Source organism: Tamandua tetradactyla, chromosome 23 (genome assembly GCF_023851605.1).
Source record: "Tamandua tetradactyla isolate mTamTet1 chromosome 23, mTamTet1.pri, whole genome shotgun sequence".
Taxonomy (NCBI): Eukaryota; Metazoa; Chordata; class Mammalia; order Pilosa; family Myrmecophagidae; genus Tamandua; species Tamandua tetradactyla.
In genome coordinates, this window is record NC_135349.1 from 38318662 (window position 1) to 38344700 (window position 26039).

General features: G+C 42.8%; 2 protein-coding genes across 2 annotated transcripts in view; one reads left to right on the forward strand and one right to left on the reverse strand.

Moving 5' to 3' along the window:
• Nucleotides 1-5738, reverse strand: part of ABCC6 (ATP binding cassette subfamily C member 6) — a 49943-nt gene extending 44205 nt beyond the window's left edge. Inside the window, exons 1-4 of the mRNA XM_077141675.1 lie at nt 5602-5738; nt 4238-4420; nt 2390-2515; nt 2164-2292 (exon numbers count right to left, since the gene is read on the reverse strand). Of these exons, the coding sequence (XP_076997790.1) occupies nt 2164-2292; nt 2390-2515; nt 4238-4420; nt 5602-5637 (474 nt within the window). The 5' untranslated portion in view covers nt 5638-5738. The remainder of the gene's footprint in view (nt 1-2163; nt 2293-2389; nt 2516-4237; nt 4421-5601) is intronic.
• A 1566-nt stretch (nt 5739-7304) lies between these two features.
• The window catches only part of LOC143667439 (BOS complex subunit NOMO1), a 58826-nt gene continuing 40091 nt past the window's right edge, over nt 7305-26039 (forward strand). Inside the window, exons 1-9 of the mRNA XM_077141676.1 lie at nt 7305-7568; nt 11785-11874; nt 13396-13441; nt 17818-17918; nt 20615-20721; nt 22570-22642; nt 24443-24595; nt 25140-25277; nt 25627-25716. Coding sequence (XP_076997791.1) covers nt 7401-7568; nt 11785-11874; nt 13396-13441; nt 17818-17918; nt 20615-20721; nt 22570-22642; nt 24443-24595; nt 25140-25277; nt 25627-25716 — 966 coding nt within the window. The 5' untranslated portion in view covers nt 7305-7400. The remainder of the gene's footprint in view (nt 7569-11784; nt 11875-13395; nt 13442-17817; nt 17919-20614; nt 20722-22569; nt 22643-24442; nt 24596-25139; nt 25278-25626; nt 25717-26039) is intronic.

Sequence of the window (26039 nt, forward strand, 5' to 3'; positions counted from 1 at the left end):
CCACATCGGTAGAATATAAGCCGGGAGCTTCTCTTGCCACTGGGTTGGAGAATGAAGCCAAATAGACTAAAACAGAGCCAAAAGACAGAGAGCTAGAGATCTCTTATTCGGACACCTGGACCTGGCTATGCCCTGGAGATCTCACATACAGGAGCTAATAAATGCCCTCTTATTTATATATTTTTTCTTTCCTTAAGCAAGGAAAGAGTTGAATTTTTATTGCTTGAGGCAAGAATCTTAATTTCAAATCACAATTCCTCTGATTTTTTTTTTGCAGATGGTAGACAAGTTGATATCGCAACCACATCATGGTCGGTCTTCCCCCTTGGCCATTTTTACCAGTTTTGGTGGGAAACCTTGTCTGAATTTGGGTGAGATGGTCATGAGCTCTGCAGTCCCAATGCAATGAAGTCTCTTAGCTGTAGCTTTCCCCTCTGTAAAATGGGACTGTTTGAATCGCCACAGAGTGCTACGGTGAGGATCCAAGGAGAAAATATCCATCAAGTACTTGGCAGAGTGCTTGGCACATAGTTGACGCTCCAGGTCACAGGTAGCACTGATATTATTTCTGTGCTATGTCCCAAACAGCTGATTGATAAGTGAACCCTTTCATAAATAAACAGATATTCCTTGAAATTTTACCTTTAGTTGCAAAGCTTACTCTTTTTAAAATGATCTATCCTTAAGGACAGAACAGCTTTCTCTACTTTCTCCCTCATGAGTAGGATGGAATACCATTTGGCTCAACAAATGATTCGTGGTCTGCTGCAGACAGTTTTCCTGATCAAGATGGCCCCCTTTCCAGAGGCCTTGGGTGAGCTCCATCGAGCAGGTGGTCTCACCTGGGGGTGACTTCACTCCCTGGGGAACATTTCACAATGTACAGAGCCATTTTGAGTTATCACAATGTGGGAACAAGGGGGAGATGCTGCTGGCATCTAGTGGGTAGAAGCCAGGGACGCTGCTCAACATCCTACAAATGCGGGACAGACCCCCAACAACGAAGAAATTTCCAAGTCCCAAATGTAAGTAGTACTGAAATTGAGAAATCCTGGTTTAGACTATATATTTTTCTCTTTGCAGAGAAAATGATCTATCATGCCCCCTAACGTGGAAATGCTGCTTCCCAGATTAGGAAGCAGAAATGTGGGTGGGTGTGAAAATGGGTGTGCAGATAATACAGAGGCATGGGACGTGGGTGAGAACGAGGGGACCTGTGCATGCACATTGAAGAAGGGCACGCCTGGCTGTGATCACAAAGCATGTGGGGGGATGTGCGAATATATGTGTGGGGTGTGTGTATGTGTGTGCGTGTGTGTACATATACTGTGAAGGAGCTGGAAGGTGTAGGCACAGCTGGGGTGGAGCTGGTGAGTGGGTGTGTGCAGGTATGTGTGTGACGCATGGGAGCTGGTGTTTGTGTAATGCATGAATGGGGACATGGGAGTGTGTCTCTGCCACGCAAGCGAAGTGTATGATGTGATGTGTAAGACAATGGGTGTTCACAAAAATGCGTGGGATGTTTTTCAAAATAGCCCAAAGGTAGAAGCAACCCAAGTGTCCATCAAGAAATGAATGCATAAACACAAAGTGGTCTATCCATACAATAGAATATTATCCAGCAGTAAAAAAGGAACAACCTTCTGACACGTGACAACATGAACTTTGAAGACATCCCTGAGTGAAAAAAGCCAGACACCAAAGAACAAATACAGTATGATTCCACTTAGATGAAATATCTAGAATACGCAAATTCAGAGACAGAAAGCAGATCAGAGGTCACCAGGGGTCGGAGGAGGGGGGAATGGGGAGCTATTGCTTCATGGGGGCAGAGTTTCTGTTTGGGGTAATGGGTGGTAATAATGTTACACAACAGTGTGCAGCTGATTAATGCAGCTGAATTGACTCCTTAAGAATGGCTAAATTTGCAAATTTTATGTTAAGTATAGATTACCCCAACACCCAACACATTTTTTTTTTTTTACAGTGAGGGATGACGGGTACTTACCTCTTGGGGGGAGGCTTTTGTGAGCCTCTGGAGTGTGACTGTGGTGCATGTGACAATGTGGAGGTGAGTTGAGTGTGGACAGGAGGGAGGAAGGCCGGGGCCCGAGGCTGCGGCCTCCATATTGGTGCCCCCGTGGGGCACGGGCCCCCACTCACCCCTCGCGAGGCCTGCTGGGCGGCGCTGGTGGCCGGCAAGGGGCAGCAGAGCAGCCAGTACCCAAACAGCAGCCCAGATGCCTGGACCCCCTTCTTCCTCTCCATGTGGATCAGGAACACGGCAAAGCTCTGGATAAGAGATTTAGGTGGGTCCCCTGAGGCCTGCTCCCCACCGGGGCGGGTAGCAGCGGCCCGGAAGGCCGGGCTCCTTCGGGAAGGCCGTTACCATGGTGGTGAGCCACACGGTGGGGTGGATGAGCAGCTCGGGGGTCTCGGGCGTTCCCCGCTGGATTTTCCAAAGGGCGACAGACACGTTGGACGTGTACAGGACCATCAGGGCGAACCCAAGCACCTGGGGAAACAGGCTGAGATCAGCTGGTGGGTGGAAAGAGTGTGTGTGGGGGGGTCACAAGTGGTGGTGGGCCCCCACCCAATTGGACAGTGGCTCTGCAGTCACTTTCTTTTTCTTTTTTTAGGGGCAGTGTCATGGGCAGGCTCCGGGAATTGAACCCGGGGCTCCAGCATGGCAGGCGAGAATTCAGCCACTGAGCCATGGTTGCACCGCCCTGCATTCACCTCCAGTGTCAACGTTTAAGGGTGGCAAGGCGACGGGTGCATAAGAAAACAAGGGGAGGGACGCTGCAGATCAATCCTGACTTGGAACGGCTGTATACATAAGGCGCAACTCGGACCTGAGCCGAGCCAGTGTTTTCCAGACGGCGGGAGGCGATTCAACAGTGTCTACATAAGACGGCGTCAGGTTGAAGGACCAGCATGACATAAATTTACCCACCAGGTGAAAAGTTATAGCCTTTTTTCCTTCTCTTTCAATCCCTATTATTAAACCCAGGGGGAGTCTGTTGGGATCTTTAATGCTGCTGTATCATGCCTTGGACCCGCTTTTGAACAAGCAAGAGTGAGAAAATGAGAATGTTGTCTGCACACACACTGGAGAGAAGTCCAGGAAAGGTACATGGGGGTCTATTAAAAGGGCCTCAGTCCAGAGCGGGGGTTGGCAAACTACCCCCCCCCCCAAACAATGCAGCCACCTGTTTTGTATGGCCTGTTTTGTGGGCTGAGAATGGTTTTTACATTATTATTATTTTTTTACATCAAATAAGCACTTTAATAATTGCTTAAATTTTCCTTTAAAGTCCATTTCAAGTTCAGAATGACTTTGAAAGGCAAAACTCATATAGCAGATGAAAAATTGGTGAGGCTATGACATATAGATATGGCCAAATCTGATTTTTCTTTTTTTTTTGGATTGTACATTTTTAAATGGTTGAAAAAAGTCATAAGTTTACCATGTCATGGCAAGTGAAAATCAGGTGAAATTCATATTTTGGGGTCTGCAAATACAGTTTTATGGAACACAGCCACACCCATTCATTTTTGTATTATTTGTGGCTACTTTTGGGCTATGACGGCAGAACCGAGTGATCGCAGCAGACAGTGTGGCCCGTAAAACGTCTCCTCTCTGGCCCTTTGAGAGTTTGCTGTCCCCTGGCTGGGCGGTGAGTGAGAGAACAGAAATTAAGAAAGGGGTGCAGGGAGGAATGAAACTTGAAGAACATGCTTACAGAAAGTTTGGAGAAGGGTATGCATGAGGGGGCAGGCTCATGCTTGTGATGCCCGTGTTTTTCAAATGCATAATTAACATTTTGTTCTGCAGTACTGCCAGTGTGGAGGCATAAAAATAAATGCCTAACTCCTAACTTTGTAAAAGGGTTCCTCCTTGGTGGGGCCCTAAAATCATCTTGTGTACCCAGGAGCACCCATTCCACGCTTGGGGAAAGGCCAGGAACTTCCCAGGAAGATGAGAGTTTGTGCATGTGTGTTTGCATGAACTTTCATAATTATGCCATCTGTAGGCATCTCGCTCCACTGAGTCTTCCTCTCAGCCTCTAGGCTCTCTGGTTGGTTAGCAGGTTCTCTTCTTGCTCCCAGCCCATTTGCTGTCTGATGAAAGTGTCCACCAGGGACTTTCCACCAGGTTCCAGCCTGACTGTTCCTGCCCCCTTCCCCTGCCACCCCCTTTGTCTGGTTCCAGGCTCCCCGCAGCAGTGGTTACCATTTTGGCCTTAAAAAGGGGGGACATCTGGATGTAGCCCCTGCTGTGGCAGTGGATGTAGAACAGATGGATGGGTCCAAGGACCCAGAGGTACATGGGGGCAACCCAGACCCCTGCTGTTCTCAGGAAGCACAGGTTCAGCAGGTGGGCGGCGGCCGGCTCCGGCTCTGTCTGGTTCCAGACCTGGGGAAACACCAAGGGGGACCCTCACGATGATGCAATGCGAGGGGTGCACTGACCCTGAGTTTCACCTGTCCAAGGGGCCAGGTGACTTTCTGGGTCCCTAACATTTATAAGAAAATGTGCTCTTCTGAATACTTTATCATTCTCATGTTATTTAAAATATCTCTTCAATCCTAGGGGGGTAGATGCGATTATCCTCCTGGTTTTGCAGGTGAGGTACCTAAAGTTCACAGAGGTTGGGTCATTTGTCCTGCCTTGTCCAGATGGAAAGCAGGGGTGCTGGGCACTGGAACCCAGGCAGTCGGGGCCAGGCTCCAGGATAGTGCCAGGCACAGATGGCCATTGAATCCGGGCAACCACCCTAGGAGGTAAGCCTTGACGTCTCCATTTCACAGATAAGGAAACTGAGGCACAGAAAGGGGAGTGGCCTCCTTTAGGCTCACACAAATAGGCAATGGCAGAGCTGATTCCTACACAGGTTCTTGTGACCCGTAAGTTTGTTCTGGGGCAGGGGTGTCTTGGTCTGTGATTTTTATCTCAGCCCCTGTGCTGGCCCTCTCTAGCCCTGGGAGAAAACTGAACATGAAATATAGAGGTCTCGGCTGCTTCAGTTCTTTCCCCGCCGCCTAACACTGGCCCCTGCACTCTTTACCCTGACTCCTCTTGGCTTTGCCACTGGCCAGTGGTGTGTGACCTTCAACCTCACTGAGCCTCAGTCTCCTTCTCTGCAAAAGAGGTAATAAGAGAGCCTACCTGGAAGGATGGTGTTAAATGGGTTAGTACTAGTAAAGCACAGAGCACAAGGCTGGCACAGAGGAAGCTCTCCTTAACATCAGCTATTGTTACCCTACCTGTCCAGCCCATGAAAGCCTGTGAGTTTGCCAACCTCTTTCCCCCGTGAACCCGGCTCCCTGGAGACACGGAGCCAGAGACTCAGGGGATCCAGAAGACAGGAGGGGCTTGGTGGGGCTCAATAGCTTTATGCCCAGTAGGTGGGAGGTCTTGAGGCCCCTTTAACGGTGCGGGGCTCTGCCTTTCGGATGCCCAGAGCAGGTCTTCTCGCTTTCCGGGACAGGGAAATTGCGGGGTCTCTATCCTCCACCCCCAGTGTCTCAGCGCAAGGGTGCTGCAGCCAGACCCTGCCGGGAAAAGGAGCGTCGGGCGAGGTGGGGAGAACTCACCCCCGTCCCCGCGCAGGGCTCGCCAGGTGCGGCCATCCGGGCTGTCTGTCGGTCCGTCGGTGTCTGTGGCTGGGCGGCCTGCTCTGCCGCGGTTCTGGCGCGGGAAGGGGCGGGGTTGGGCAGAACTGATTCAAGCTCCTGGGTCGAGAGGCCTCCGGGGCAAGGTCCGGCGGCGCGGTGGGGGTAGGGCGAGAAGGGGTGAAGGGAGGCGAGGTGGAGGGGGCCGTTCCAGGAGACCCCCAGCGGGCACCTGGGGAAGGAATTTCAGAGCCGCAGAAAGTGCATGGGACCCCCATTTCCTATCCTCAGTCCCCTGCCCCCTCCGAGACATATATCATCCCAAACTTCCAAACACTTTGGAACCAGCAATTCCACTTCCAGGAATTTATCCTGATGAAAGAGCCCAGCCGGTGTGCAGATGTTTATACCAAGAAAATATGGCAATGACCTAAGTGTCCAAAAAGGGTTGTGGGGTGGGTGCACCTGGCTGAGGCAGCCCAGGAGGTTAGAGCCGCAGTCCCTCATCCGTGGGATGGGCATGGTCTACACCTGTAGGTGGTGGGAAGAATTTCAGAAGGTAATAATGAGCTTAACCCAAATGCCACAGTAAAGGCTCAATAGGAGTTAGGTATCATGAAAATTTGTCTTATTATTTCAGTCATAGGTTACTAAGTGCTGGTTTAAAATGCTGTTGCAGAAATATGCTAACATGGTAAGACTGTTGTTAAATGTGAAGTGAGAAAAGAGATTATAATACTGAATAAGTGGTGCTATTTTTGCAAAAAAAAAAAAAAAAAAGACCACCAAACACTAAAGTATATGCCTAAGTTTGGGGGAAAGTGGAGAAGGAAATCAAATCATTTTCTTTTTTTAAATCTTACAGCGAGGTACCGTGCACCAGGTCAGTGACCGTAGCCATTGTTCTTTTTGGAAATGACAGTAACATATATATATAAAAGGATTGAAATGCTCTGACATTCACAGTGCTCCTAATTTTCTTCTTTTTACTTTCTTTAAATATTTTTCTTTCTGTGATGAGCATGGATCTCTTCAAAATAACAATGAACAAGTCATCGTTTAATTCTATTTAACTATTCTATTTTTGGTTGTCTATCGTATAAGTTTTAGCCACAATAGTGAATCACCCATTTGGGTGAAGAATTAAATCCCCCTGCCCTTCTACGTAGATTCTGCCCCGTCTTGCTTATGGGGAAAACACCCTCAAAATTTGTCTTGATTCAAATGTTATTCGAACTGTGATGAAAATAAATTTGGAATATCTTCTTTAATATCATCCTGAACTTAAGCGAAACGTGCTTTCAGTTTCTCATTGATCATTTATCATGAAAAACTGCACCGATTTACACTAGTTCCTAAAGGTTTTCTTAATGAGATTATATATCACCTTGGCTTTTGAGTCAAGAAGATTTAGAAAAGTTATAGGGTACTACGATCAACAAAGTCTGTCGTCCTTTCCACCTCTGATACTAAATCGCAAACTAAAACTTAACTTTGGAGTCTTCGCGCATCCGCACTCGCCTTCCTGGCGCTGCACCTGCCAGACGAGAAGCAGAGTCCTCCAGGTCGACAGAGGGCAGGAATGAGCACGTTCTGTCGCTGAGCATGCGCCATGATTATGATTGGGGGTATATGTGGGGGCGTGGGTCCCTGGCGCGCATGCGCAGCTTCGAGGGCGGTGCTTGGGCTGTCAGCGGCCCGAAGAGCAGGAAGGGGCTGCTGCGCGCGGCGAGGGGCGGGACCCGGCAACCTGCTGAGGGTCGGGCGGCCGAGGCCGGGCCATGCGGGCGGGCCGGGATGCGGGGCTACCGGGGCCGGGGCCGGTGGTGGTCGCCGCCGTCGTGCTGCTGCTCAGCGGCGTGAGACCTGCGCGCGGCTCCGAGGACATCGTAGTGGGCTGCGGGGGCTTCGTCAAGTCGGACGTGGAGATCAACTACTCGCTCATCGAGGTGAGCGCCCGCCCCGCGGCCTGGCCTACAGTGTGCTGTGTGACCCCGGCCCAGTCTCTGTGGCTCTCTGGGCCGTAGTGGCCTCGCCTCAGACAGCATGCGGCTTCCTTCAGCCCCACGTTGTAGGGGTTCCTTTTCTCTTTACAAGCTGTGCTTTCTGCCGGCTCTCCACAGCCCCCTCCCCCATCGTATTAGAGTGAGCTTTCTCATCTGGGGTCAGCTGCGGAGTGGGGGGGGGGGGGGGATGAGGCAGCGTGAAGTTATGTACACGCAGGTGTGAAGGACATTTTGGGTGATGGTTCATAACTTTTATCAGATCACTCAAAACCGAATCACTCAATACCGAATCCCCCAAAACCCCAGACCCGGGTTTCTTCAAAACCCAAATTCCAGATCTCAGAGTTCAGACCTCAAATCCCTTGGAACCCACACCATCCTCAGAATCCAGGCCCCAGATCTCTTAGAACCCGAGACCCAAACTCTTTGGCACTCAGATCCCAGATTCCTTGAAACCTAGACTCCGTATCCCCTGAAACTCAAAATCCAGTTGCTCGAAACTCAGATCCCAAATCCCCTGGGAACGAGATTCCCGATCCCCCCAGAATCTTGACCCCAGTTCCTCAAAACATACATTCCCTCCAAAACCAGACCCCTTAAACTCAGATCCCATGAATCCATATTCCCATGAAACCAGAAAGACCACAACCCCTACCCCCAAACCCCACAGCCCAGAATCCCCAAATGTTCTACGCTGCTGCATTGAATCCCCTAGGATGCACGCTCCTCCCAGAGATCTTGATCCAGTAGATCTGTATTGGAATCTCTGGGGCTGGCAAGCTGTATTTCAGCACTCCTCTGCTTCCCTTTTGGGCCACAATGCTCCCAGCCCGCATCCACCTTGGGCCTCCTTTTCCTCTGAAGGAGAGTTGCCAGCTACCCCTATTGCTTTACTGGTTGGGTATTGGAATTACACCATAGAGATTGTGTAGGAGTCTTTCTTAGGTAGTAAAGCTCTATTAGGTTAGATGGTTATCAGCTCAGTAGGATTGGAAAAAAAAAGGGTTTTTGTGAAGAGGAGGGGGGATTCATGAGAGGTTTGTGTGGGTCACTTGTCAGGGTAGATGAGAAGGGATCTAAGGGAGGGTTGGGCCTCTTTTGGGGGAGGGGCCTGATGATGGGCAGGAGAAGCTGAGGGAAGTGGAAGAAGCAAAGAGCAGGTGTTTGTAGAGAACAAAGGAAGAGACTGGGAAATGCAGAATAGAAGGAACTGAAAAGGTTGTTTGGAAAGCACTTGGAGGATTGCAGCAAAGGCTTGGAACCAGTGCATTCTGCAAAGCAGGATGTTGAGGATTTGAGGGGCAGGGGTTGAAAGTAGGTCCTACACTTTGCTAGCTCTTTGACGTGGCCTTTCTCCAAGCCCAAGTTTTTTTTTTTTTTCCTTGGAGGTGGGGAAGGCTTGCTATAGTTTTTGCTCATCGTATGTTTTTATTGTTATTATGATTACTGTCATATTATCTGTTGATATGTATGTCTAAGTGTCAGGCTCCAAATCAGTTAGGAATGTGTATTAGTCAGGGTTTTCCAGAAAAACAGAACCAATAAGATAGTAGATAGGTGATAGAGATTGATACAGATAGAAATATATGTAAGTATTAAGATACTTATTATTGAAATTGGCTCATGCAACTGTGTGGATTTTACAAGTCCAAATTTTATAGAACAAGTTACAAGTTGGAACTCCATGAAAGTAAAACTGAATTGCAGGAGAAGCTGCAAGTTGGAAACTCCAATGAAGGTGATGTTGAATTTCCCACAAGAAGCTGGCTGGCTGAAATAGAGATAGAAATTCTTTCTGACTTCTGTAACCATCAATTCTGACTTTAAGTCCTCTGGCTGATTGGATGATGAGACTCCCCTCGTTGCTGAAGGCAATCTCCTTTGTTGGTTGTAGATGTAGTTAACTGTAGATGAAGTCGAGATTGTAGATACAAATTCATCTATGAAATTCCCTCACAATAATTATCAGGACAGAGCTTGCTTGACCAAATGCTGGACACCGTAACTTAGCCAAGTTGACGTGTGAACTTAATGATCAGCACATGTATAAGCCCAAGTTTAAATACTTGTAAGATGGTGAGGGGATGTTGGGAGAGAAGCAAAAGAAAGCAGCACTATATATTTCCTAAAAAAGGAAACAGTTATTATCTTCAAGGCCCCTCTGTCTGCTACTCTCCCACCTTTTTGGTCTTAAGAGGTTTTGTGGTTAATGAACTTACCTGTTGGCAGTGGCAGGGCTTCTAGGATCTGTTGGGTACATGCTGTGGGGTGCCCAGGCCACCTCCTGGGGTGGCCCTGTGATGGGTGCATGCAGGACATTTCAAGAGCTGTCTTAAAAGGCTGCCTTTTTACAGCTTGGAGCTTCTTGGGACTCCGGGAGGAAGAAGAAGGCAAAAGGGGTATTCTACCCTGAGCACTATTAGTGACTTCAAGAGTAGAGAGCAGGTTTCTGATCCAGTAAGAAGTCCTAGGGCTGCCTGTCCAGATGGTTTATTCTTTCATAATTTCTGGTAATGAAATCAGTTCATGTGTATAATCTTGATGTAGATTTATATGCCCATCATGTGCCCTGATCTGTACTTTATGTGCTTTATGAAAGAGATGTGAATAATCAGGGTATTCCACAATCATGTCTAGATTGTGTTTTTTTGTTCTAATTCACTTTCCTGTACTGTTTCCTTCTTGTTATTTTTCCTTCTTATTCATTCAGTCAGCAGCTATATATTGAGTACCTGCATGTATTGATGCCTCATTCTGGGTGAGGAATATCAGTACAGTGAACCATAGTTCCTCATGGAACTTACATTCTTTTTCCTTGTCAGTGACCTGTACTGTTAAAAAAAAATTTTGTTGATTGCTAATACTTTAACAATCAGGAGATCTCATGTTAGAAAAATGGATTCCTGACTTCTCTGCAAATCTCGGCTGATCTTTGGACTGCAAGACCTGCCTGGCTTGAGTAATGATGTTTCTCAGCTTTAGATGAGTGTCTGTTGACATTACCTCCGGGCTGGTAAATTTTTGATCCTTGCTTCAAATGCGTGGATCTCAATTTCCATATGGCAGTAAACAAGACACAGGTGCTATGGAGCGTACAAAGTAGAGTAATTTGTGGTTGCCACCTACTGGGAGTTTACAGTCTTTGCATTTTCTCATGCTTTTCCTTTCTCAAGCGTGTGCATCATTTTTAACTGGTAAGACTTGGCACTATATCATGTGTCAAGGTCACACAGCATTAACATTTTAGAGGTGAGGGTCTTTGAGGTCATCAGACCTCATCACAGATGGAGAAATGGAAGCTGAGTAGTGATTAACCACACAGGTAAGTTTAGGAAAATTTCCTTGTCTGTGCCCTACCAGTTATACTGTGTTGCTGAGTTGTTAAATAGTAACACAAACTACTTTTTTGTTGAGCCCACATGCAGTGTCAGGTGCTTGAATGCCGCCACATGAGTCTGCCACCACCATGAGGGGGAGCAGCTTTCTTTTTATAAGAAGCTGAAACTCAGGAGATTCAATGACTTGTCCAGGGTCACAGAGTTTGCGTGCAGAAGGCCCAGCTCTACGCTGTGCATCTCCTCTGATTAATAGTTTGTGTATGGGAATGCTCAGAACACAAGAGTCCTTGAGAAGAGGATATATGTCTTTTTGATAGGTTTTTGTCCCAAAAAATGAATGCAAAAGAGAAAATTAAAGGTTTCCACATGAGTGTTAACCACAAGTGTTTGGCATCATCTGGGACAGGAATGTGGAATGTAGATCCCTGGCCCTCACCCCAGACCTTCTAATTGAAAAACTAAGGTGTGCCCAGGAATCAATATTTTAACAAGCATCATGCTAACGCTGGTTTGAAAATATCAGTTTTTGACCCAGCAGCTTACATGGACAGTGTAGAGACAGCCACTAAAATAAACTAAAAAATATTTAAAAATATAGCTTTGGAGGTAGGCTTTAGATAGTTTCTAATCTGAAAAGCACCAGACCACACTATTTGGTGGACTTTTCCCTCTTTTGTCTCTGTGCTTTTGGCCAGTGTTGATAGCTGGCATGGAGCTGGTCCTCAGCAAATGCAGACTGGCTGAATGTATTTAGACCTGGCCTGTGTAGTTAATTCTCAAAGGTAATACTAGGACTTGTGTTTTCTTTCCTTCCTTTCCAGATAAAGTTGTACACCAAGCATGGGACTTTGAAATACCAGACAGACTGTGCCCCAAACAACGGTTACTTTATGATCCCCTTGTATGATAAGGTAAGAAGAGCTGGCATGTCGGTTTTATGGTGGGAAGCAGTGTGCCTTGGTGGGCTGAGCTCGCCAGGAGAATGGCCTTTATCGCATGAGCAAATTACTCATATATTTCCTAAATGATAAGTGGAGTGTAGCAATTGAGGTCAGATTCTGGGGGAGACGACTTATAAACTGGTTTGAATGAATATAGGGGTTTTTGGTGTCCCCAGGGGAGATTTGGCAACGTCTAGATACATTTTTGGTTGTCTCAGTGGGGTCAGGTGTGCTTTTGGCATCTAATGGCTACAGGCCAGAGATGCTGCTAGACTTCCTACAGGGCACAGGACAGTCCCCAAACGCAATAGTGCCAAGGCTGAGAAACACTTATTTAATAGAAGCCATTATTTGCAAGCAGCTTAAAATATATTTTAAGAAATTAGGCAAGGGATGTGAATTCATGAGCTTTGAGAAAAAAAATTGAGTGCTTTGGAAGTGGATGAAGTAAATTTGTGCCCTTCCCCCCCAATTCCACCTCCCTCTATAGGGATGGATATCCCCTGTGATGGCAGCTTTAGTGTGCATCCTAAAAGACCACTTTCTCTGTATGTAGTTATTTTACAGATGTTCACAAATACACATGCACACATGCTAACACACACAAGCACAGTATGCACAGAGGTGGGGAGCCATGCACCACCCCACATAACCCTGTCCTCTCTGCATTTCGATATACAGCTTTTCTTTTTTATCTTTTTATCTTGAAGTGATTATACATTCACAGGAATTTGCGAAACTATGTACATAATTGTTATTTAGATTTTTGTTTTTTTACACAAATGGAATCATATAATAGGAATTATTCTGCGGTTTTATTTCTTTTCCCTCTGGCCATATCTTGGCATATATTCAACATCAGCACGTATTGATCTCCTGCCTTCATTTAAATGGCTACAACACATTTCAGGGTCAGGTGCAAATCACTTCTTCATTGATGGATGAAAAGCCTTTCTCCAGTAATTTTAAAAAATATAACTAGCAACACAGTGATAAATGTTTTTGAACTCACGCCTTTATGCATGATGTGTAGGATTGATTTTCCTAGAGGTGGAGTTGCTGATTCTCTAAATTTGTTTGGTTTTTTAATAAACCAGGGTTGATGAGTAAAATCTAGTTTAAAGAAATGGCTTTAGTTCCTGAAGGTACTTGCTAACCCTTGCGACTTCAGGTATGTGAAGAGTAAATAGGAGGCCCGATTGATAGTATGTTTGGTCTCAGTAGACAACATCCGGGTGAATGTAGTGTCGTTCTAATTTCTGAGTGGGCTTCAGTGTGGTATCTTCTGCTGGGCCAGGTGGGAACTCCTGGTGCTTAACCTCAGCTTGCTGCATGTGGGTAGAGCTCACTACCATTCAGGAGAATGCACCTTACTCTTGGAATTTCATTTTACATGTAAGCACTTTAGACCCAGAAATAGCATAAAACTAAACCGGTTGAGGGTCCACCAGTTCTCACTGCTTTCAATTTTGTTTCATTTTTATTTCTTAGGGAGATTTCATTCTGAAAATTGAGCCTCCCCTTGGGTGGAGCTTTGGTAAGTTAACTGAAAAAAACCAGATGGGCTGTAAGGGATTTAGATTATATGCCTAATATTAATTTAAATTGGCCGAGGGCATAGAGTGTTAAAATTGAATGGTTCCTTTCAATTGGGGGAGAGGTTTTTACAATTTTTTCTGGTCATTTTAGAGTACTTGGGATTTAGCAAGGCGTTCTGTCCTCTTCCTTAAAGTAGACATCTTTGCTTATCTGTCTCTTGGGAAACTCCTTTTGAAGGGTCATTCCATAAGTGGCAGTAAAGCAGCGTAGACATTAGGAGTGGGTACTCCATCCCTGCCCCAGGACAGGTTCTTTCTTAGCCCCTCAGTGTTTTTGTTTTTGTTTTTCTTAAATGAATTAATTGCAACACTTAAAAATTATGAGATTTGACATGAAAATCTGCATCTCCTACTTCACTTAGGAGATCAGGAGAAGGATGGACAGTCCTTCCTGTCATGAAGGGGCAAAGTGAAGCTCAGGCAGTCAGTGGCTAATTTGGCCTGGAAAGAGATTCTTTTTCATGTTATGGGCAGGTGGGTTCTTTGCTGGCCCATTCCACGAGTGCCTGGGGAGACAAATCCAGCTCCCAGCTAGGGCGGAGGTTACCAGCTGGCGTATTTTGTTTGACCTTTCCCTTCTTTCCATGGCCAGTACTTTTTTTTTAAAATTCGTGAATTATAACCTACATTTAGCATGGTATTATAAAACTTCGTGAATTTTCACCAAGTGAACATACCCATTTAACCACCCCCCAGATAACAAAACAGAATTTTACCAGCAGCCTCGAAATGCCCCATCCCTGTTATTCAATAACCCACCCTACCGCACAGGTAACCACCATCCTGACTTCTCAAATTATAGATTAGCTTTGTCTGTTTTGAACTATTTCATTTAAATGGAATCATGTGTATGCTTTTTTATGTCCAGTTTCTTTCTTTCGATATCATGTTTTGGAGTGCTGCCTGTTATGATATGGAGCTGCAGTTTGGTCATTCTCTTTGCTTTACAGAATTCTGATATGTGAAAATAAAAGCATTTCTCCATTTACTATTGGATATTCGGGTTGTTTCTATTTTGAGCCACTTAAAGTGCTACTGTGAACATTTACCTGTGTGTCTCTCTCTTTTTTTTTCTTGGCTAATAGCTTGCTTTTTTATTTCTAGTTAAACTTAAATTACTTCATAATAATTTATCTGTTTTCTAAATTTCTGAGAGTAGATTCCGTACATCATACTTCTTAAGACAATTCATCCATGTATATTTTCTCAGAGCAAGGATATTAACTTATGTAGCCGCATTAAATACCATTATCAAGTTCAAGAAATTTGACATTGATGAAAAGCATACAATCTATATTCCAGTTTTTTCAGTTATGGTAATAAAGTCCATGTGGGCATTTTCTCCTCCATTATTAGAGCTACTCCAGGATCCTGTATTGGATATAATTGTCATTGTTTCTTTAGTCTCTTTTTTTTTAAAATTGTGGCAACATATACAGTTTAAATTTTCCCATTTCACTCCCATGCATACAATGCATTGGCATTAATCAGATTCATACAGTTGTGCTACTGTCATCACCATCCATTAGAAAAACTTTTCTGTCACCCAAAATAGACATTCTGTATCTACTCTGTACACTCTCCTCCCCTTTTTCCCTGCACCTGGTAACTTCTAATGTGCTATCTCTAAGATTTATGTTTTCTAGTAATTTCATTTAAGTGGAATCATACAATATCTTTCCCTTTCCGTCTGGTTTATTTCACTCAACATGATATCCTCAAGGATCAGCACTTAATGCCTTTTTACAGCCGAATAATACTCTATTGTATATAAATACCACATTTTGTTTATCCACGATCTGTTGGTGGACATTTAGTTTGCTTCCACTGTTTGGCTGTTGTGAATAATGCTGCTTTGAACATTGGTATGCAGATATGTGCCTGAATCCCTGCTTATCTTTCTTTTGCACATATACCTAGAAGTGGAATTGCCAGGCTATGTGCTAGTTCTATGTTTAACTTTCTGAGGAAGCACCAGAGGCGTTCCCACAGCAACTGTACCATGCCTGTGTGTCTCTTGATACCATGTGTCTCTGTTGCTGTCCGGTACATACTAGGAGTGAAATTGGTGTTCATGCTCAGGTTTACGTAGATCCTGCCAAGCATCCAAAGTCGGTATACCAATGTATGATCTACCAGCAATGTACAAGAGTTCTTATTGTACAAGATGCAGATTTTCATGTCACATCTCACAATTTTTAAGTGTTGCAATTAATTCATTTAAGAAAAACAAAAACAAAAACACTGAGGGGCTAAGAAAGAACCTGTCCTGGGGCAGGGATGGAGTACCCACTCCTAATGTCTATGCTGCTTTACTGCCACTTATGGAATGACCCTTCAAAAGGAGTTTCCCGAGAGACAGATAAGCAAAGATGTCTACTTTAAGGAAGAGGACAGAATGTTGTTCCACACCCTTGTCATCACTTGGTGTGGGCAGTTTTTTTTTTTTTTTTTTTTGGATTTTTTTTTTTTTATTAATTAAAAAAAGAATTAACAAAACAATTAGAAATCATTCCAATCTACATGTACAATCAGTAATTCTTAATAACATCACATAGTTGCATATTCATCATTTCTTAGTACATTTGCATCGATTTAGAAAAAGAAATAAAAAGACAACAGAATAAGAATTAAAACAATAATAGAAAGAAAAAAAAACAAAAAAAACAAAAACAAAAAACCTATACCTCACATGCAGCTTCATTCAGTGTTTTAACATAATTGCATTACAATTGGGTAGTATTGTGCTGTCCATTTCTGAGTTATTGTATCCAGTCCCGTTGTACAGTCTGTATCCCTTCATCTCCAATTATCCCTTCTCTTTTTTTTTTAATTAACGGAAAAAAAGAAATTAACCCAACATTTAGAGATCATACCATTCTACACATGCAATCATTAATTCTTAACATCATCACATAGATGCATGATCATCATTTCTTAGTACATTTGCATTGGTTTAGAAGAACTAGCAACATAACCGAAAAAGATATAGAATGTTAATATAGAGAAAAAAATAAAAGTAATAATAGTAAAATCAAAACAAAACAAAACAAAACAAAACAAAAACCTATAGCTCAGATGCAGCTTCATTCAGTGTTTTAACATGATTACTTTACAATTAGGTATTATTGTGCTGTCCATTTTTGAGTTTTTGTATCTAGTCCTGTTGCACAGTCTGTATCCCTTCAGCTTCAATTACCCATTGTCTTACCCTGTTTCTAACTCCTGCTGAACTCTGTTACCAATGACATATTTCAAGTTTATTCTCGAATGTCCGTTCACATCAGTGGGACCATACAGTATTTGTCCTTTAGTTTTTTCTCACTGTGGTTTTGATCTGTATTTCCTTGATGGCCAGTGAGATTGAATACTTGTCATACATTGGTTGGCCATTTGCGCAGCTTTTGGTGAGGTGCCCATTTTCTATTGGCTTCTCCTTTGTCTGTGTTAATTCTTCATTTTACCTGAAATTCTCTTGATTTTTCCATTTACATCTTTACTTAGCATGCCACATTCTTCCTACTCTTTTCAGACCTCAAATTTAACTCCTTTATATTTCTTTTTTCCAGTTAAGTTAGTTTCTAAGATTGAGAAGTCAGGCTATTGCACTTTATAGTCCAGAATTCCAGTTTTCTTGAGAAGTCGCTCTGAGCCCCGTGGCAGCAGTTAGTGGGAGCTGTGAGCAGTGGCTGCCTCCTTGCAGTTTGCCTACAGCTCCCCCTTGACCTGCTTGCTCTTTCCTGTGGTCCATGGTGAGCTTGTGAACTTCTTCAGAACAAGGGTCTGGGGTCAGGGGTCAGGGGTCAAATGGACTCTTTACTCACAAGCTCTGTGACTCTGAAAGGTCCTTTAACCTTTCCGTGCCTCAGTTTACCCCTCCATAAACTGCACTTATTACTGCTTATTTCTTAAAATAGTTGTGAAGATTAAATGCACTTAGCTCAGTACCTGGTCTGTGGTGAGCAGTCAGTAAATAAAACTGTTTGGTGCTCATTGAATTTCCATGGGCTCTGGGATGCAACTTGGATGAAAGCCTTCTACAAATATTTTCTATTGCTAAAGCTGGCTCCCTCTGGGGCAGAGAACTGGGTGAAAGGAAAGGGGTGGGAGGGAGACTTTTCCTGGAATACCTGTTCGTGCCTTTGGAGTTTGAAATAAGCGAATGTATTAAGTGTTCAAAATAAAGCAAATCAAAGCATAACAATAAAATACATTTGGCTTAGGTGGTTTCACTTTTCCCAGAACTGAAATTGCTCTGGTGTCTTGAACCCCTCTCCCCTCTCCCCTTGCTTCTTGACCCGCCTCGACTCCTCAGAGCCGACGAACGTGGAGCTTTACGTGGATGGCGTCAGCGACATCTGCACCAAGGGCGGTGACATCAACTTCGTGTTCACGGGGTTCTCTGTGAATGGAAAGGTCTGGCTACTTAACTTTTTATTTTTAACATTTGCTCTGGGATACGTACCAAATCTTTTCTTACCTTTAAGAAAGTGGGACTTTTTTTTTTTTTTTGGCATGGGCAAGCCCTGGGAATTGAACCCGGGTCTCCAGCATGGCCAGCAAGAATTCTGCCACTATTGCACCTTCTGAAAGTAGGACATTTTAAAAACAGTTTTTGAGATATCTTCACACACTTGCTGTCCACCCACAGTATATAGTCAGTGGCTCACAAGATCATCACATAGTTGTGTATTCATCACCGTAATTGTTTTTAGAGTATTTACATCACTCAAGAAAAAAGTGAAAAACTCATACATCCCATTCTCCTTACTTCTCATTGACTGCTAGTATTTCACTCTACCCAAATTTTTCACCCCTTCTTCACCTTCCCATTATTTATTTATTTTTATTCTTATTTTTTTACTCATCTGTCCATACCCTGGATAAATGGAGCATCAGACACAGGTTTTTACAGTCACATGGTCACATTGTAAAAGTTATTTAATGCAATCATATTTAAGAATCAAGGCTACTGGAATACAGTTCATCAGCTTTAGGTACTTCCCTCTTGCCATTCATACAATACACTATAAACTAAAAAGGAATAGCTCTATAATGCATAAGAATAATCTCCAGGATATCCTCTTGACTCTGTTTTGAGATCTCTCAGTCTCTGAAACTTTATTTCATTCTTCCCCCTTTTTGTCAAGAAGTCTTTCTCAGTCCCGTGATGCTGGCTCCCTACTCACCCTGGGAGTCCTTTCCTACATTGTCAGAGAGTGATGTCCCACGTAGCGGGGAGGGCAAAGAGTTCACCTGCCAAGTTGGCTTAGATCAACAAAAGAGGTTTTCTAGGGGTGATCCTTAGGCATAATTATAAGTAGGCATAGTTTCTCCTTTGCAGAAACAAATTTTATAGGGGTGAAACCCAAGATAGAGGACTCAGCCTATTGAATTGGTTGTCCCACTGCTTGTGAGAATATTAGGAATTCCCCAGATGGGGAAGTTAAATGTTTCTTCCTGTCTCCCCAGTCTCCCAAGGGGACTTTGCAAATTCTGTTTTATTCTCTGCTCAGATTACTTTGGGATATATTGGGGTATCACACTAACCTGTGCAAACCAAGAAGATCTCATGCCCTATTCAAGATTCCATTTAATTATGGTGTTCAAATAAACCGATTATAGAAGTTAAATTAGATAGTGTGCTACCCAAAATATAAATTTTGCACCAAATAAAATCTCTCCTTTTGGTCTCACACAGAAGTTTAAGTTTTAACATATGGACCATAGCATCCTTTACCCTGTATTCTGATTTACGTTAGTTCTATCTAGGTCAGCTGCATTCATATCTCTAGTCTAAGTCTGATCACTTTTCAACTTTTTCAATAGTTGGAAAGCGGGATTTTTTAACTTGGGGGCTTTGATCCCACTTGGGGCCTCCAGATACCTTTCAAGAAGATCTGTGAACTCTAAAACTTGCATATAAAACATACTTGATATTTTTAAGGGTGACATTTGGGTTGCTGGTCATTCCCCTGTCCCTTCTACCCCAGAGTATAGACCGTTCGAGTATAGGTATAAGGGATGGACTTTTACAGTGATGTGGATTGGAAGAACATATTCCCTAGACTTGGGGTTTAGTCCCTTCCCCTGTGGGTAGAGGCCAGAATGTGGGGAGAGCAGGACAGGTTTCCTTCTTGGATGTAGTGTAAGTAACTAAGGCACCAGCTCTGGAGCCAGCCTACTGGAGGTAGAATCCCCACACTCTTTCTTGCTAACCATGTGGCCTTGCCAAGTCCCTTTACCTCACTGTGCCTCAGTGTCCTCACCTGAAAAAAAAGAGTAACACTGGTACCCACTTCATAGGACTTTTGGAGGATTAAATGGGATAATGTCTGGAGAGGACTTAGCATTATGCCTAACTCATCTTCTGCAATTAATAAAGCATTAGTTCTGACGATGTGATTATTGTTATGGTGTATTGTCTCTGATTTGAAGACTTTTTTTCATGTTTGCCATCTCTGAAATTTTGTAATTTTTATAATTGATGACACATTACAGACACTTTAGGTGCATTGAAATTGGCTTCTTGCAAAGAAGATTTGCTTTCCCTCCTGCCACTCACCCAGGGCCCACTCACTCTATTTAAATTCTGTGAGTATTTTTTGGACCGTCTTGACAATGTGGCTTTAGATTGCTAAACTGTTTGAGCAGCAGCTTCCAGTTCAGTTATTTATGGGGAGAGTTGTTTTTTCTTCCTTCTCTTTGTCTAGTACCAAGATTGAGATAAGCACTTTTCCTTGCTCTCCTGTTGTTCATGGCAGGTTTATTTCTCCTTTACCTTTTCATCAGGAGTGGCTCTTTGGCACCCCAGTTTTATGAGTGGGTTTCTTATTAGACTCCCCATCTTGGGTGCTTTTCCTTTCTTATGGGCTCGTAAATGAATGACGCATCTTTAACTGATGGTGTCATAGATTCCCTGAAACAGGTTATTATTTACTGTTACTGATTCTCCCCCTGGGAGAGGTAGCCATGGTTTAAGTGGTATTTTCAAAGGGGTCCTTGACCCAGAGACGATCCCGGGCTCCATCCTGGAACTTGGTGGGATTGACAGCACCTTTGAGAGGAATGCTTTGCTCCAGGTCAGGTCCTAACTTTCTCCTCCACGGCAGGTCCTCAGCAAAGGGCAGCCCCTGGGCCCGGCAGGAGTTCAGGTTTCTCTGAGAAACACGGGGACTGAAGCGAAGATCCAGTCAACGGTTACGCAGCCTGGCGGAAAGTGAGTGGTGCCTGTGTGATCCTGCACTGAGCGGGGCTGTGACGGGCAGGGGCTTTGGGTTCAGGGGGACCTGGATTGAATCCTGATTTGACCCTTTAACTTTAGGTAAGTCCCTGCCCCTCAGAACATCAGGTTCCCATCTGTAAAATAGAAGTTATTCGACCCATTAAATGTGGCAACTACTACAGGGCCTGGCCCATGGTGGGTTATTGTTTAATGGTTGGGACTGACTTTTGGAGCCTGGCAGCCTGGATTTGAATCCTGCCTACCTCATCTGCTAGCTCTTTGTCTCTAGGCAAGTTACTTAACCTCACTGTGCCTCAGTTTACTCATTTATAAAGAAGGATAATCATTGAACTTACCTCATGCGGTTACTGGGAAGATTAAATTAATTAATATATTGATATCATTGTTTCAAACTGCCTGGCACAAAGTAAGTGCTTAATAAATTTGAACTCAATGTAGGTTAGCTCATGTAATGATTTTTAAAAATCAGTTATTATTACATCAGAAGCATTTTATAGTTGAGTTATAATTAATTAACCATGCAGAGTCAAATTTAAAACATATATATAACAGATTTATTTAGTTGAGTTGTAAATGTTAACAGATATCGCTGAGATTAATATCTGAATAATTCACTGATGATTTTGAAAACATTCAGATTATTAACTACTTTAATACACAAAACTGATTGAACTGCAAAATACAAGTCTGTAATGAATCTGTCAGTGAGTCATCCAATTATTTTGATCATTATTGAAATTATTCTTCATTTTTCAAAATAACATTTATTTCTGCTAGATCGATGGCTCTCCAGGTCTGGTCTATTGAAGGAATAGGAAACTTGAATTTTCCCTAGGCTAGTAGTTTGCTCTTGGACTTTGCTGGGAAAAGCTGAACTTTCTGAATCTTTTTCATCTACAATGAGAGTAATTTGCTGAACTGGGATACCCTGGAAAGGAAGGAGAAGCTAAACCTTCCTAAGACCAAACAGTATGGCAATTTCTATTTTGTTGTACCAAAGTACAACAATTACCAGAGCTTGTGCAATTATCACAGCCAATATTTAATATAATAAAGCACCACCACAGAAGAAGAAACTGAGTAACCTTTGTAGTTCATTACCCTAGAATCTGCCTTCTAATTGTCAGGTCCTTTGCGAATTTAAAGGGTTAAGCACATCTGAATCTTATGGTAGCATTTCCAGCCTTCAGCTCCCACTCTGAACTAGTTTTGCCTATAGCCACTAGAAGGTTCTTGTCGGGTACTGGTTTTCCCACTGTTGTTTTGAGCAAAAACCCTGAAAGGCTTATATTTGCTTCTTATAAAGAGTAGATGTCAGTTCTTTTGCATAGGATTCAGAGCTTTTACTCTTTATCCTACATAGATTGTCAGTGTCATCTTATGTTAGCATCTGTCTCAGCCAGTCTGATTTGCTCTCAGTCCCTTGCACACTGCTTCTCCTTTCCCATTTCTGTTCCTTTGAACTTGGTCACTTCCCTTCTCCTTGCCACTTCATGCCAATGACCTCTTTGAAAACCTAGGCAGATGACTTCCCTGCTAAATCACTATGACTGATTTTATAACAGAAATCTTGGAAATCAAGGGATGAATAAACAGTTGTGTCAGCACTTGAGGACCTATCCTTGCACACAGTGAATGCTCAATTAGTGCTGCTTAATGTGGATTTTTATAGTGAAGGATTGAATTTCATTCATTCTCATTTCACCAGCTCATGGCAAGTTTGTGATAATTCAAATGTCATATCTTGTGTCACCAGTGGTTGTAAAATCAGAGATGCTCAGGTTGTTTGGAGAAAGTTAAGTGGCATTTTGTATTTTGTAGGTTTGCATTTTTTAAAGTGCTTCCTGGAGATTATGAAATCCTTGCAACTCATCCGACCTGGGCGTTGAAAGAGGTGAGTGTTTCAATGACATCTAGAGCTGGGCCAACAGTATGCTGGTTTGGGGACAAATGTAGAGGTTTTCAATTTAGTATCTGAAATGGGTCTATGGTTTTTTAGAATTAGATAAAGAAACAGTTTTATTATATCTGGTGCCATTGATAAGTTGTTAGTATTTAGAGGGTAAAACTCCATCACCGTAGCAGATGCTTGCTTTTGTTGCTTTCAGCTCTAGGTAACAATGTTGTCTTCTTGCTGTGAAGTAAGTCTGTTTTTAACTATAACTATTTTAAGCTAAATCAACACCAGAAGGACCTGATGAGATTCATTTGTTCTTTTCTCAGTCTGAAGCAGAAATCTATAAATATACCACTCATTCTAGAAACTGTTTTATATTACATGTACCCAAGGAGAAATGTGTAAGAATGTCTACTGCAGCTTTGTTTGTAACAGCAAAAAATTGTATGCAACTTAAGTGCTCATTAAGAGGAGAATGGTATGTGGTTTCTACACATAATAGAATTCTATGCAACAGCAATAACGAATGAATCAGAGCTACATATATCACTGTGACTGCATTTCAAAACCTAATGTTGAAAGAAAAAGGCAAATTGCTGAAGGATAAGGAAATATGCTCCTGTTTAGAGTGATCAAAATGTTCATAATAACTCCTGTTTATGGGTAGATGCATTCAAATGTAGATGTGCATGGGAATGGCAAACTCCATTTCCATGTGAACACTGATGTCCATAGAAGATGAGAGCAAAAGGATTTGGGGATACACGGGGCACTGAATTGTATTTCTACTCTCATTTCTTTAGCTGGCTAGAGGGTGTTTAGGTGTTCTTTATAGTACTCTCTATCTTTTTGTTTTACTGAAATAATTTATACTAAGAGCTAAAAAGGGAGAAAGAAAACTATGTTAGGTTTTGAAAGAACAGAAAACAAAGTTCTTAGCAATTGAAATACACTTAAAGGAAACTTCAACATGTTGGCTTTTACATCAGTTTCGAGACTGTCTCATTCTTGCTAAAGAAGCATCAGAGTCAGTGTTTCAGTTTTCACTTTATAAGTTTTATGTATTTATAATCAGTGGAGCACACCTGGGTGTATCTGTACATTGTGACTTGTTTCTCAGGGTTTTTCTTGCCGGGGGCAACATTTTTAAATGTTTTATTTAAACTGCAACAGTTTATACATTATAAATATATATATTGTGAGGTTTTCATTGTTTGTTAATTGTAGGCAAAAAGGAACGTGGGTTTATGAATTTAGGATGGTACTGTTATTAAAGTAGATCAAGCTGTTAGGAGTTGGACGATGATGACCCTTAGGGGAGTAGTGATGGTAGGAGTGAGGGGCTTCTGAGCTTTGGGTGCATAGTGTGTTCAGTTTGTGAAAATTATTGTACACTCAGGATAGGTGCACTTTCGGCATATAATTTATACTTTTACGTAAATTAAAAACAATGTGCCTATTCCATTAAACATGGAAAAATATAAAACACGCTCATTTGAAAAAATTGAATACATAGAAGTGTATCAAAAGTGGAAACAAAAGTTAGAAAATTTAGGAAGATGCAAAAGCATAAAAGATGTAAAATCTTGCCACCTGGAGGAAATCGTTGTTAACTTACATTTTGCCAGGTTCTCTTTCACTTCTATTCGGTTGTTAAAGTTGGGATTACACTGTATATGCAATTTTATATATTGCTTTTTCCCCCAGTTACCACATTAGCTTAAGCTTATCTTTGTATTGTTAAACACCTGGCAAATATTTATTTTTTTTGAAAGTTGTTCATTATTTCTTTTGTAGGCCAGCACCACAGTACGTGTCACCAACTCCAATGCCAACGTGGCTAGTCCCCTCATAGTTGCTGGTTATAACGTGTCTGGCTCTGTCCGAAGTGATGGGGAACCCATGAAAGGGGTCAAGTTCCTCCTCTTTTCTTCTTTGGTAACTAAAGAGGTAAGCAAAGAAAAGGGAAGAACAGAAGAGATTGTATGTGGGTGTGAATAAACACACAAGCTGAGAATACACTGTTTAAAAGGCAGTTAAGGTTGACTTCTAGCCTTGGCATATAAGATCATTATGTTTCAGTTGACTTAAAAGAAATTGAATGAGCTACACTGGGAGGCAGTGGAGTTTGGTGGAAAGTACTTGGGCTTTGCTAAAAAGCAGAGCCAGGTTCAAACCCCAGTGCTGCCACCTACTAGCCATGTGACCTTGGGCTGTTCCAACTTCATCTTCCTGAGCCTCCGGGTCTTTCCTTGCAGAATGGTTGAGTCATTGTAGAGGACAGTCATATTGTTTTTTTCCAGGAAGCCTGCCAGTTTTTTACTTTTCATCTCGAATGTAAATATTTTTCCCCCTTTATCTGTGTGATCATGACCTAGATTTCAGAAATCTGTATTTTGTGACATAACTTACAAAAGTTATCCTTTGGTGTGACTGTTGGATGATAATCAGAACATATACGTGAAAAAGAAAGCAATTGTTTTTCCTGGCATAGGATGTCCTGGGCTGCAACGTCTCACCTGTGCCCGGGTTCCAGCCCCAAGATGAGAGTCTGGTGTATTTGTGCTACGTGGTCTCCAAGGAAGATGGCTTGTTCTCCTTCTATTCCTTGCCAAGTGGGAGCTATACTGTGGTGAGTGAAACAGAGTCCCTTTTCGTTTATCTTTGGAACTCTTACAACAGCCAGTGCCCTTGGGTGTTGAAGGAACAAATGGCCTGTAGTTATGAGAATATTCTTTTTAATGTTTACTTAAGATAACATGTAAAAAAAACAACACCAAAAAAAGATAAGCTCTTACCCCTCAGTCCTAGCTGCAAAAAGCATGGGGCTTCCTCTTTTAAAATTAGCGGCTGATATGATTCATGGTTTCTCTGGGCCTGCCCTGGACCCCCTGCCATTTGTGGGCTGCAGGATGAATTGTTGATATTAATGATCAAATCATATTATTGGCTCTTATTAATTAACAGACTCTTCCTTTCAGATTCCTTTCTATAGAGGGGAGAGAATTACTTTTGATGTCGCTCCTTCCAGACTTGACTTTACAGTGAAACATGACAGCCTGAGGATTGAGGTAAAACCTCCCCAGCGCCTGGAGGGACAGGTGTTGCAAACCAGATGAAAAAAAAAATCAATATTTTATCTAGAAAAGCTTGGAAAAAAATGGAACCTTGTACTGTATCCAGGTTTAACCTGGGATTCACTAGATACCTCATCTCTCTTGCATAATTTCTTCATCTTCGGAGAATTGAACCCTATTTATATATACTTCATTCAACAAGATATATTTACTGAATGTCAATGACATGTGTGCCAGGGACTCTTCCTAGGGCTGGTTGTACGGCAGTGACCAAAAGAAGCAGAAATTCTTGTCCTTATGGATCTCATGTTCTGATG